Source organism: Pogona vitticeps, chromosome 2 (assembly GCF_051106095.1).
Source record: "Pogona vitticeps strain Pit_001003342236 chromosome 2, PviZW2.1, whole genome shotgun sequence".
Taxonomy (NCBI): Eukaryota; Metazoa; Chordata; class Lepidosauria; order Squamata; family Agamidae; genus Pogona; species Pogona vitticeps.
This window is the reverse complement of record NC_135784.1, coordinates 72,407,316-72,419,719: the sequence shown is the minus strand read 5'-3', so window position 1 is coordinate 72,419,719 and position 12,404 is coordinate 72,407,316. Positions and strand designations below refer to the sequence as shown.

General features: G+C 39.1%; 1 protein-coding gene across 18 annotated transcripts in view; it reads right to left on the bottom strand.

Annotated features, from left to right (window-relative positions):
* Window positions 1-8,653: 8,653 nt before the first annotated feature.
* The window catches only part of RAF1 (Raf-1 proto-oncogene, serine/threonine kinase), a 126,305-nt gene continuing 122,554 nt past the window's right edge, over window positions 8,654-12,404 (bottom strand). For all 18 annotated transcript variants that reach the window (XM_072989710.2, XM_078385398.1, XM_078385401.1 and 15 more), the window contains 2 exons: window positions 10,964-11,098; window positions 8,654-9,801 (listed from right to left, as the gene is read on the bottom strand). In XM_072989710.2, coding sequence (XP_072845811.1) covers window positions 9,661-9,801; window positions 10,964-11,098 — 276 coding nt within the window. In that variant the 3' untranslated portion in view covers window positions 8,654-9,660. The remainder of the gene's footprint in view (window positions 9,802-10,963; window positions 11,099-12,404) is intronic.

Sequence of the window (12,404 nt, the reverse complement as noted above, 5' to 3'; positions counted from 1 at the left end):
GATTTTCCTTTTTTATGCAGTGCACCAATGGTTTCTTTAAGGGGAAACTTTCTGGTTTTATTTTTAAAAGCTTGCTTTTTTCATTAGGTAGGCCGGTTAAAGACAAAATACTGAATACTTTCCATCATGAGGCAGAACAAATGTCTAATCAGGAAGGTAAGTGTACCTTTGCAGTATCCATATCTTATCAAGATCTGGAGTAGTCCTCTTAACCAAATATTAATGAAAATTGGGCACTGGTGACAGATTTATTAAGCAATATGGATAGGGTGTTGTAGTGGATAGGGTGTTCGACAAGGACTTGGAAAACCTGGGTTCATACCTTGTTTTGGCCATGAATTTTACTGGAGGTGTGTGGTGAGGATGAACCACTCATTGAACATTCCTCATGCCAAAAAAAAAAAAATCATATTTGGGACACTAGAACTCAGAAGTAGCTTGACAACATGTGACAACCAAGAAATATTTGGCCAGTTACCAAGGAATATTTGGCCAGAGCCACTGGAACCCATCATAGGCATATTGATGACAATGCATAGCATCATAAAGCCACTGAATGGTATCGGATACCAGATGGAACCCTGAAGGGGGCCATATAGCATAAATGTTGTAGACAAATTAAAGAGCCAGCACTTCCTCATGAATTTGGCCCTTGAAGAAATGTGGAATCACTGAAACTGTATCGCCCAACCAACAAGCTTTTACTGAGGGATACCACGATTTGTGGTATCAGAAATCCATAAAATGGGTAGAATGATACACTTACTGTGGCCAACAATTACATTCATTCAAAATCTCCAGTTGCCAGGCAACCATGTGTTTAAATGAACCCTTAAGTACCTTGCTCAGGAAATACAAAAAATGCCTAGTAATTGTTAGGATCAACTGCAAGGATGTGCATCTTGGTGGAACGGAATGTTACTAGAAGTATGGAAACAGCAGCTTATCACTGACATTGATGTAGCAAACTGGCTATCAGGCATGCCACCTTTTGAGCAGACACTTTATTTATCACTGTATTAAAAATGTAAGTTTACCTCAGTTTAAAGTCTCCAGGTGTCCACTTACTTAAAATTTCTTTGTTTCCAAACCAGAATGTCTTCAATTTCTTCAGGCTACTGGGATTTGGGGCGAGGGGACTTGACCAAAGTATCCTAAAACTACACAGGAACAGCATCCACCCCTAGCAGTTGATCTCCGATTCATTTTTAAAATAAATTTTGCCATCTTGGTAGAATGGAATGATAACTGGCAGAAAACCGCAACTTTCCATTGCTAACGAGGCAAGGATTTTAAGGTTCGGTGCATTTGCAGAGTAACAGCCACCTTCTACTTACATAGATGGGTTTACATTTCAGATCGAGTTTCTGCTGTTAACCACACAGTTTCTTTAACTGTCCTCTCTGACTGGCATGTCTGTGACTTGGTACTGTAGAGGGGATACTAAAAGCTTAAGCAAGCAGTAATTTTAACTTGGATAGGAGCTAGTAGGGTTTCCTGGAAGGCAGAACAGACTTTCCCTAGTGAACTTCTGCTAACTCTTCAAGTTCTTAAATTATACCTCCAGTTTCCAAGGTCTCAAACAAATGCTAATATTAGTGTAGGCCTAGGCACTCACTCCCATTGAGGACAGAAAAAAAATTAAATAAGGTAATTCTGGTGACAGAGATCATTCCTTCATCTTGGAATGACAATTCCTTCTGAAACACAAGGGCTGTCAAAGGCCCAAGAGTGTGGGTACATGCATACCAAGGGGCCACTGGAAGTTGATTAACCCTCGTTGACTACCTAGATGTCTGTTCCTGAAATACCATGAGTGACATGGCAGATTTTCCCTTATCACAGAGCCACCCACTGCCCAAATGGCAAAATCAGTAGCTAACAGAAATAGGTTGTCCCAATTCAAAATATCTCAACTCCCTCCCCTTGACACATGAGGAGGGTGGATGTGGTACTCCCAATCAAATTATCAGCCAGACCCAGCAGGGTCTCAGTTGAGTCTGGGAAATTCACCATTCTCAGAGTAGCCCTCTCTCTATATATATCAGTAGGGAGCACTATCCTAAGGGAAATTTCTCTGGCCGCCTCATGGAATTATGAAAACAAATTCAGTAGTTACAATTTATCATTGAACATGGAATATCTAGACGTTCACAGAGGAAATGGCTACATCTGATGCATAGCATTACAGGAATATTCTAGGATTAAGGAAAAGATTCAAGAAACATGGAAAACCTTAATTTTGTAAGTTGAGACACTGTTATCTCAAATAATGTCCTTACACCATCTTTCAGCCCCAATCTTCCTTCTCCTCTGGCATTCAGGGCCACACTGTGACAACAAAGGAACCCTAAGTTCAGCCTTTAGTTCATAAGAGCTGAGCACTGTTCAGGAAACATACTGGAAGTAACTCATTTATAGGATTCTCATAAACTGGAGGTGACTTGGGGGCACATAACTATCCCATTAAAATGTCGTCTGTGATGACTGCACCTTTGAAATGCAACAAGTCATTCCACTAGCGTTCTCAGCACATTTGTTCTTGTTTTGGGCAGAAAGACAGTCTTCAATGGAAGTGAACTTTGCTTCTATAAAATGTGTGTTGGGACTTAAGACATATCAGCTAAATTCTCTTGCTTAGTGCAGGAGTATAGATAAAATCAAAAAATAAGAAAATGAACAAATAGAAAAGAAAACATGGTGGCACCTTAAGGACTAACACGGCTACCTCTTCTACAACTCAGCAGATTGAACTAGTGTAGGCAACAGGATCACAACTATCTTGTTTGGACAACTCAGTAAACCGAAAGAAAGTAAAATATGTAGCCATGGTTGGTATCAGCTATTAAGACATTAAAACTCTTGACAGAAACAAATGTTTAAAAATTAAAATTGAAGTACAAAACTTTAAGTTCTGAGCAAGTCAGTTCTTTAAGGATGTTTTTCCACTGAAGCATCAGAACTTTTGAGCAGCTTTTAGTAGAGTTGTGAGGTCAGAGCTATGTAATAATGACAGGATGTGACACTAGGGAAAGTTATTCTCCAAGAAATAGAAGACGTCTATTATGACTTGTCTATTAAAGCATTTCAGCCCCACAAGTGATGCATTTCTTGAACAGCTTTGGAGCCATAAGGAAATAAAAGCACTAATGTATGGACTGAAAAATGACCAACAAAGACATGAAGTAAAGCCAAACCTTTAGTGGGGGAGAAACTTTTTTTAACTCTTTTGTGAGAAGACTCCTGACACTGTTGCTAACCTGGCAGATTAAGAGGATCTGAGAACTAGAGAGAACATGTTAGAGAGTGCAGTGAGAGGAGTAGCAAACATGCCAGAAGAATAAGCTCCCAAATGTTACGAAGACACAAGACATTCCATGTGTGTGACTCACACAGAAACCACAAAGAGCCACCCATTACAGATAAGCCAACTATTTCTTTTCAAACCCCACCCCCTGCTATTTCTGTTTCTTGTGTGAATACATGGATGCAGAAAACAAACCACGAGAAAATTCAGCTACTTTTCACTTCATGTCCAGATGAAAACCAATAGAAGGATGTATATTTCATTCCATTCTGTTTCTATATGTCTGAGGAAGTGGACCAGTCCATGAAAGTTTACATTAAAATATAATAGTCTTTAAGGTGCCACGTGTTTTTGTCTTTGTTTGGTTTCTTTGGATTTTGCCCAGTACAAAAAGATTTTGATGCAGTAACAATAAAATACTGAAGGAGTCAGTTAAACTATCTTTTACATACAATTGGTCTTGAAACTTTGTAAGTACACATGTTCATTTCATTTCTAGTGTCAAACGGCACCATCCTATACCACCTAAGTATCAGGAAGTTAACAAACCTAATTCTACACAGGATCAGAATTATTTTCTCCTTCACCATGTTCTCAAAAGTAAGTCAGGAAGAGAAAGCCCTATAAACTGAACAGTACAGAAATTACTAAACCAGGACACAAGCATCAAGTGCTTAGTCATGTAAGTTACAATAGTGCAACAATAGGGTTAAAATATCCAATGCCACAGAGTCCAGCACAGCTGTGATGGCTCCTTAGTAAGTCTCTTGCTAACATGAAGAAACACAGGTTGGGGGGGGGGAAAGAATCACATGAAGTATGCAAATTCCTTGGGAAACAGGAAGACTTTGGGGTCACTGGACAATATTTCATCAGCAGCAGATACTTGAAAGCAAACAAGGAAAGCAAATATAAGAGTTTTAGTGGTGCAGGAAAATGCCACCGAGCAGATACAAAATAAAAGGCAAGTCCTCCTGTAACAGACAATAAATCATCAGCCTCATAAGGCCAGTATAGCTGAAAGGCATTGAAGAAACGATGTCAGAAATGGTGGAACCCTAACTTAGTTGACACACTTGGCTCTCTGTATTAACATTCCAGGACAGACCTTTACTGAGATTTCCATTAGAAATTCTTAACCTTCTACTACAAAATCTATTCAAGGTTAGTTGCAGTTTGGTTATTGCGCTACTATATAAGGAACTGCTCCATGCTAATTTGAACAATTAATGATTAGATTCTATATAGATTGTGCAGGAAGTGAGGACATGCCTTATTATCAGAATTGAGTAGTGGGTTCAAATGCAGGTTGCAGAGAAAATGTGACATGTCATAGAAATCCTCCCTCTAGTTATGAAGAATAATAAAACACTTATAGGGACATTTACACCGTAAGAACAACTACGTTTTAACACACCTTGAAATCAATGTTCTAATTTTTGGCCCTTCTGTGCAGGAGCCTCGCTCACTGCACACATGGGGAGGTGGGGGTTTCATCTGACACCAAAACTAAACACAGTGTTGGTGCGTAGCCCTGATGGAGCTCTGCACCATGGGGAGCTTAGAAGGAAAGTTGCTTGAAATCATTGCAGATAAACACAATATAAATGTAAAACTAATTCCAATCTATTCAAAGCTAAAACGTTTCGAATAAATGTGATTTAAGTATGAGCAGCTTTACATATATTACCATCAGTGCTGAACAATTTAGCATTTTTACCTTCAACAGTAAAACAGAAACAAGCCTGCCAATCACATACAACTATAACATTCCTCAAGGTACCATTCCTCTGATGTTCTTGTTGTTTAGTCATTAAGTCATGTCCGACATTTCGTGACACCATGGACCAGAGCATGCCAGGCCCTCCTGCCCTCCACTGCCTCCCGGAGTTGGATCAAATTCATGTTGGTAGCTTCGGTGACACTGTCTAACCATCTTGTCCCTCTGTCATCCCCTTCTCATCTTCCCTTCACGCTTTCCCAACATCAAGGTCTTTTCCAAGGAGTCTTCTCTTCTCATGAGATGGCCAAAGTATTGTAGACTCTGCTTCAGGATCTGTCTTTCCAGTGAGCACTCACAGTTGATTTCCTTCAGAATGGATAGGTTTGTTCTCCTTGCAGTCAAGGGGACTCTCAAGAGTCTCCTCCAGCACTACAATTCAAAAGCATCAATTCTTCGGTGGTCAGCCTTCTTTATGGTCCAGCTCCCACTTCCATACATCACTAATAGAAAAGCCATAGCTTTGACTATGTGGACCTTTGTCAGCAAGGTGAGGTCTCTGTTTTTTAAAATTCTGTCTAGGTTTGTCATCGCTTTCCTCCCCAGAAGCAGGCATCTTTTAATTTCGTGGCTGCTGTCACCATCTGCAGTGATCATGGAGCCCAAGAAGGTAAAATCTGTCACTGCCTCCATATCTTCCCCTTCTATTTGCCAGGAAGTGATGGGACCAGTGGCCATGGTCTTAGTTTTTTTGATGTCGAGGTTCAGACCGTTTTTGCGCTCCCCTCTTTTACCCTCATTAAGAGGTTCTTTAAGTCCTCCTCACTTTCTGCCATCAGTGTGGTATCATCTGCATATCTGAAGTTGTTGATATTTCTTCCAGCAATTTTAATTCTGGCTTGGGATTTATCCAGTCCTGCCTGCTGCATATAAATTAAATAAGCAGGGGCACAATATACAGCCATTCCTCTAGGCATGCCTAATCAGAAGTTCTACTGGACTCCAAAGATGGTTGGCTGATCACACTGGTAGAAAAGCTTTAGCCCAACATGACTGAAGAATATCAGATTGATAAAGAGTGCACAGAGAAAGAAAAACAGGGTGGTAGAACATCACAATTTCTAGAATCCCATATACTATTTATGCTTGCATTACAGAAATTGTGTTAAGTCTTGTCAATAAATTGCTACTCATTTTCAAGATGCTGACTGCGTTCCTGGCCATGTGCACAATCACATGATGGGACATCCAGGAACATGTCCAGCAACTTGGTGGCAATTTGCCACCAAGGCTTATGCAACTGCCGTTTTACAGGTTTAACACGCCAATACGTTTCCAGCCACTGATATGAAGGTTTCAAAAATGTAAAAGATCAAGATAGCATGAAAGTTAGGGATGTTCGTTAGCTTGGAAGTCCTCTCACCCCTACCATAATGTGCAGTAAGACCAAAGTTGATATCTCCTGGGCCACTACACACTACACTTGATCTTAGCCAAGATCAGAGAATGTCATCTTGATCCCTTGCTAAAGAGGAGGATCTGGAACATGAAAGATAAACTGGACTTCCTGCCTCAAAGTACAAACCAGTATGTGATCGTGATCCAAAATGTCACCTACAGTGGTGCCTCGCATTACGATGTCAATTTGTTCTAGCAAAATCACTGTAGAACGAAAACGCCGTAATGCAAAATTAAAAAGCCCATAGAAACGCATTAAACCCCGATTAATGCGTTCCTAGGGGCTTGAAACTCACCGTCCAGCGAAGATCCTCCATAGGGTGGCCATTTTCGCTGCCTGTGCAGTGAGGAATCTGTTCCAGAAAAGAGCGGGGAGCCATTTTTTTTAACCCGGTGGCCATTTTGAAACCGCCAATCAGCTGTTTTAAAATCGTCGTTTTGCGAGAATCGGTTCCCGAAGCAGGGAACTGATCATCGCAAAGCAAAATTCCCCCATTGAAACCATCATAAAGCGATCGTTTTTTGCGATCGCAAAAAGTTTGTCGTAATGCGGTTTCGTCATTAAACGGGGCACCCGTCTTGTGAGGCACCACTGTATTTGCAATAAAGGTGACTAGATGCAGGGAGAAATTTAAGGACTCTGGACTAGAACCATTACCACCTGTAACTGATTAATCTATCTCATAAGTATTATTTCAAAGGTATCTAAAGTAAATGTATCTAACATGCATGGATATTTATTATGTCTCCCTTATTTTAACTGTTTTTAGTGTTATTTTAGGTCAGTCTGACTGATTGTAACTGTTTTATCTTGTCATGGTATTTTGCAATAAATATGGTATTAACTTGCCATGGTATTTTGCAATAAATATTATACACACGTGCATATACACATCTCCTGGGCCAATAAAAATCAATGCAACCTTAGTTGGAGCTAGTGAGCCACTGATCTGTGCCAGTCAGGGAGTCTTTATTTGAAAATCTACAGAAGTTGAGAAACACCTGTAAGAAAAGGTGCTATAAAAGAACCCAAAAAGTACCTTAAAAGTAAGGATGCTCTTGAGACCAAGATCATCTGTACAGTGGTGTTCCCAATTATTATGTACCTATGGAAAGGCTACAAGGTAAAAAAAAACTGATGGGGAAATCATTCATAATAGAGTTTTATGAGAGCTTTATGGATTCCATGCACTACCAGAAAAACAAGTAATTGGGGTCTAGATTAAATCAAGCCTGAACTCTCTGTAAAAACAACTCACAAAGAAAGTCACAGGGTTGAGCTCGCAAGAACTCAGCAGGGCTGTTAAAGACAGGACCTTTTGGAGGCCACTGCTTCATAGGACCACCCTCTGTTAGAAGCAGTTTGACAGCGCATCGCCACATTAACAAACCTCTTCAACCCTAGCTGGTCTGGAAAATGGTGAGATGTTGGAAACTGTAGTCCAATATCTGAATGGACAGACTTCCTTGTACATGTTAGGTCACATCATGTGATACCTCACATCATCACAACAGATCACAGTGGTCTCAGGTATCCGAGAACCAAAATCCTATCAGTGCCTGCAAAAAATTGAGATATCAGCAGAATTTTTAACAACTGTGGCTATTTCATATGAAAATATGGGCCATTTGTTTCCCAGTTTCCAAGCTTACAGCAAAATACTCTCTATTACGGTAACTTATGAGTACTTCTCTACATCTGACAATCTGAAACAGGCTCTTGAAAAATGCATCAGCTCCAAAGTTCATGGAAGGGATGAATTCACAGAAACGGCCACTCAATGTAATATGAGGGAATTGGTTAAATATTTTCTGATTCTTCTCCTAACATTCTTCAAAAATACATAAGCTCATGGGTAACCAGATTTTGGAAACACAGCTATAGTGACAGACATTGTGTTGTCATGGACACAGCGTTAGACTAGGATTCAGGAGAGCTGGGTTCAAATTCCTGCTCAGCCACGGACATTCACAGAGGGTAACAATGGTAACTTGCTTTTTGAACATCTCATATACCTTGAAAAATCTTATCAGGGTATTCATAAGTCATAAATAATTTGACAACAAATAGCAGCAACAACAACAGCATGGTTACGTAAAATACAAAGACATTTGCACAGACATATCAGATGTGAAAAATTCATGTAAAAACCAACTAAATGACAAACTAAAATTTAATTTATTTTATTAAAATAAGATAACCGGAAGAACCTGTGTTTACAATAAATGCTTCTTCTTATGAGCAATAAAAACAAAATTAAAATGCAAATCAGCAAGGGAAAACCTGTATATGCCATATTTCCTTCTAGTGCATCTCGGAAAAAAGTTTCAAAACAGGCTAAATGCTGCTTTTTTGCAGAAATATACTGACAGCATTATTTATTTTTCCTCTTCTCCTCCCAGAAAACTATAGTTTCTCACAGGACCTTCCAGGTGCCACAAGAAACAAGTCCGAAGTACCCCAAAAAAAGCTTCTTATGTTACTCTAAAATGATTGTAGCAAGATTGTGCTAGCTTCCTTTTCTGAGCACTACTAATTACAATATATTTCTCGTCCTCAAATGAGCATTTTCTCCTATGTGCAAAACTATCTCTGGTGATGAAACTTTAAACACCATTATTAAGTCATCTTGAGAAATACTTAGTAGAAGAATCTTTCCAAACTTGCATTTCTCTCTTCCCTTAAGTCTTCTTGGTGGGTGGCCATTTTAGTTCCTCTAGACGGAAGGGCACAAAGTCTTAGTATATGACAAGAACAGCACCATCTCCGTTGACTTTTCTCAAATGCTAAGCCATTGTTACTATTATAGAAAAATACCAGTTTATTCAGCAGAATGCAATAGAGTTGAACCCAGTTGAAGCAAGAATCCTTTTTTTCATCGCTGCTTTTTACATATGGGAAAAAAATAAGGCTCAAGTGCATCTATAAAAAATAGCAATAGAACTTCTTGTATACAGTCTGTTAACTATTTCAGAATGATAATGTGTAGAAAAAGGCAACATGGAGTTTTGTCCCTGTAGGATTCAAACAGTAGAAATTCATAGCAGCTCATTCTCAAAACCAATATCCAGCTGATTCCCATGCTGGCTCTTACAATCCTCCAGACTGAAGCTTTCAAGGCATAACTGCTATAACTGTTACTGAGGACCGCAGTAAGCTGGGCACACAAATCCCCTAAAATACAAGTAGTTTTGTTGATGTCAATGTGCATGAATTTATGTCATGTGTATGGGTTGCACGATGCAGAGACGGTTCTGAAGCACTTCGGTTGATTTTGGGTAAAGAATGCTGCAGCAATTCAATGGAAGACAGTATCTGGAAGGCCAGAGAGAGAAAGGAGAAAACTTTATTACTGATGACTCTAAATCCACAAGACTTAATTCTGAATACTATCAGGTATTTAATGTATTTGACATGTTGCAGACTAATAGAAATAAACATACAGGCTTATATTTAATAGGAAATATCGCCTTCTTTCAGCAGAATTGGAGGGGATGATTTCCCCTCTCATTTACAATCCCCCATTCAGCCAAAAACCTGCTCCAGATGGGTCAAAAACCCTCCTGACATTATGTTTGGGTAGCATGAGGGAAGGGGAATAGTTTATAAGATCCTTATGCTGTACTGTCCATGCAAAATTGAATTTAGGCCTTATCTCCTGACAAATTTAACAACAGTGGGAAACAAAGGGAAAGGAACAATTAAAAGGAAGAGAAATGGGTAACAGCAGAAAGGGTAAGCAAACATAGGCTTCATTTCAATTGACAATCATATATGTACTTCATGAGCTGGCAATTTCCTTCTAGGAAAAACACAGAGGCTGACCATCACAGAGTAATGTAATTCACAAAAATATTGCAGTGTATTAAATCTCACAAAATTACAAAAAAGTGAGTTGCAAGAAGAAAACGTAGAACAGACTGACTGTTCCTTTTTTGAGGTTTCTATACAGTTTAATATGTGAACATGATACATACAGTTGCTCAACATTATGGCCCAGATACCTATAAGCTAGAAGTACATATCTGTGAGCAGGACATTAGAGACATTATATAATTCTGCCCTCCGAAACATCTATTCTTATATATTCTGCATATCATTTCTAAAAAGAAGACATAGTTGAAGGGCCCATCAGTGCAAGACTGCCTCCACTGCTGCAGTTACACTCTTTCTAGTCTGGGCAAGTCTACAATGAACACTCATGAAGTTCTTCCCAGCAGTTTCCATTTTCTCATGATCATCTCCCATCTGTAAGATATCCATCTGCCTATAAGAAATCAGTGCTATAATATTTTATTTTCTATCATGTGACTCAAAATATGCAGGCATGCTTATATACACAGGCTTGTGCTCACATAATATTCTTCATTTCTTGAATCTACTTTTCCCCCCTTACCTTATTTTATGCAAACATACCACAGAAAAAAATGTATTCCTTCTATAAAAGCTTTAAAAGGAATAATCTTGCCGAATTTACCTGTGGGAAGAGAGGTCTTTCTTCCCTCACTTTTTTCACACAATCTGCTACAAGCCTCTTCATAGCTTTGGGGCAATTTTTATACAGTTTACTGAGGTCCAGTGATGCATAACCATGACCGACCATGAAAATAATCTAAAACAGAAAAACAGAACACGAACATTTTAGCAACAGAGTAGTGAATGCCAATTATACTGAAAAAGAATGATAATAATGATATAAAACTATACTTTATTTCCATGGAAATTACAAACAGCAAATGGTCAGCTTTTTGGAAGATGTTAGGTATTTTTAAGAGGAGGGCTCATCGTTTATAGTGACAAAGACATTCTTTGTAAATAAAATTATTTCAGTTTTAATCTCTCACAGTAAAGCTGAGAAGGACTGTCTGAAACTCTTGATAAGTGCAGCTTGATGAAATTTGGCCATTGACACGGAACAAGACAATTCCCTACAGTCCACCTCAATCACTACCAAGCAGAAAAATCAGTTGCCCAGATTCACCCTAGCCAAGGAAAATAGACATATGCATGTAAGAAGCTTGGCAAGTGGGCATCTCCTGCAGACAGGAAATGGCTGTGCCACGATACACAAGCCATTTTATCTGGTTTAGTACAAAATTATACCATACTGTGTCCTGTTAATTTAGAAGAAACTGAACTCATGGTCTTGATGCCCAGCTATTTCTACATGCAGCCTACACAAGAAACTAGCTGCCAGCTCAAGAATGTTTTCTGTAAACCCAAAAATGAGTTTTAGAATGGTATTTTGGGTGGGGTGGATGCCAACTGCTAGACTTAAAGAAAGGTTTTGCCACCAGATGTATAGTGGCACAGGGGTTAAACCACAGCACTGCAGTCAGGACTGCTCACAACATAAGTTCAATCCCAACAGGTGCTGGGTGCTACTGAGTGGCATATAAGCAGCACACTTTGCCTTTGCTTTGAGACAGATGGATGTTCCTGGACAAAGAAAAATGTTTGAAAGTAAGTATTCTAATATATAAGCCAAAAAGGAAATGAGAGAAAGTAGGACCTGATGAAATGATATATAAAACTGTCAGTGTACATTATATGATACACTGCTCCTGGACTACACAGTGTGCTGAAGAATCCTCCTCATCACAAAGCAGATGACAGCTGAACAGGTGACAGACTTAACCTCTTACAAAAGGAAGGTAAGAACTCTTAAACTTTTGGGGCAAGTTCCTGGTCTGGTCCTTAACTTCAAAAAATCCAAAAATTCAGCCTTAAAGTGGCACCTGCTGTAAGAAAAAAAAATCTCTTAACTATAAACAAACATATGAATACAAGTATGATCAAATGTTTGGGGATAATAATTCTTGGTTAACTTGCTAACACAATCTCTCTGAACTTTCACTTCCTCCTAAATGGGAACAAAGAACTCCTCAATTAAAATTATCATAGTTTGGACAGAGAGG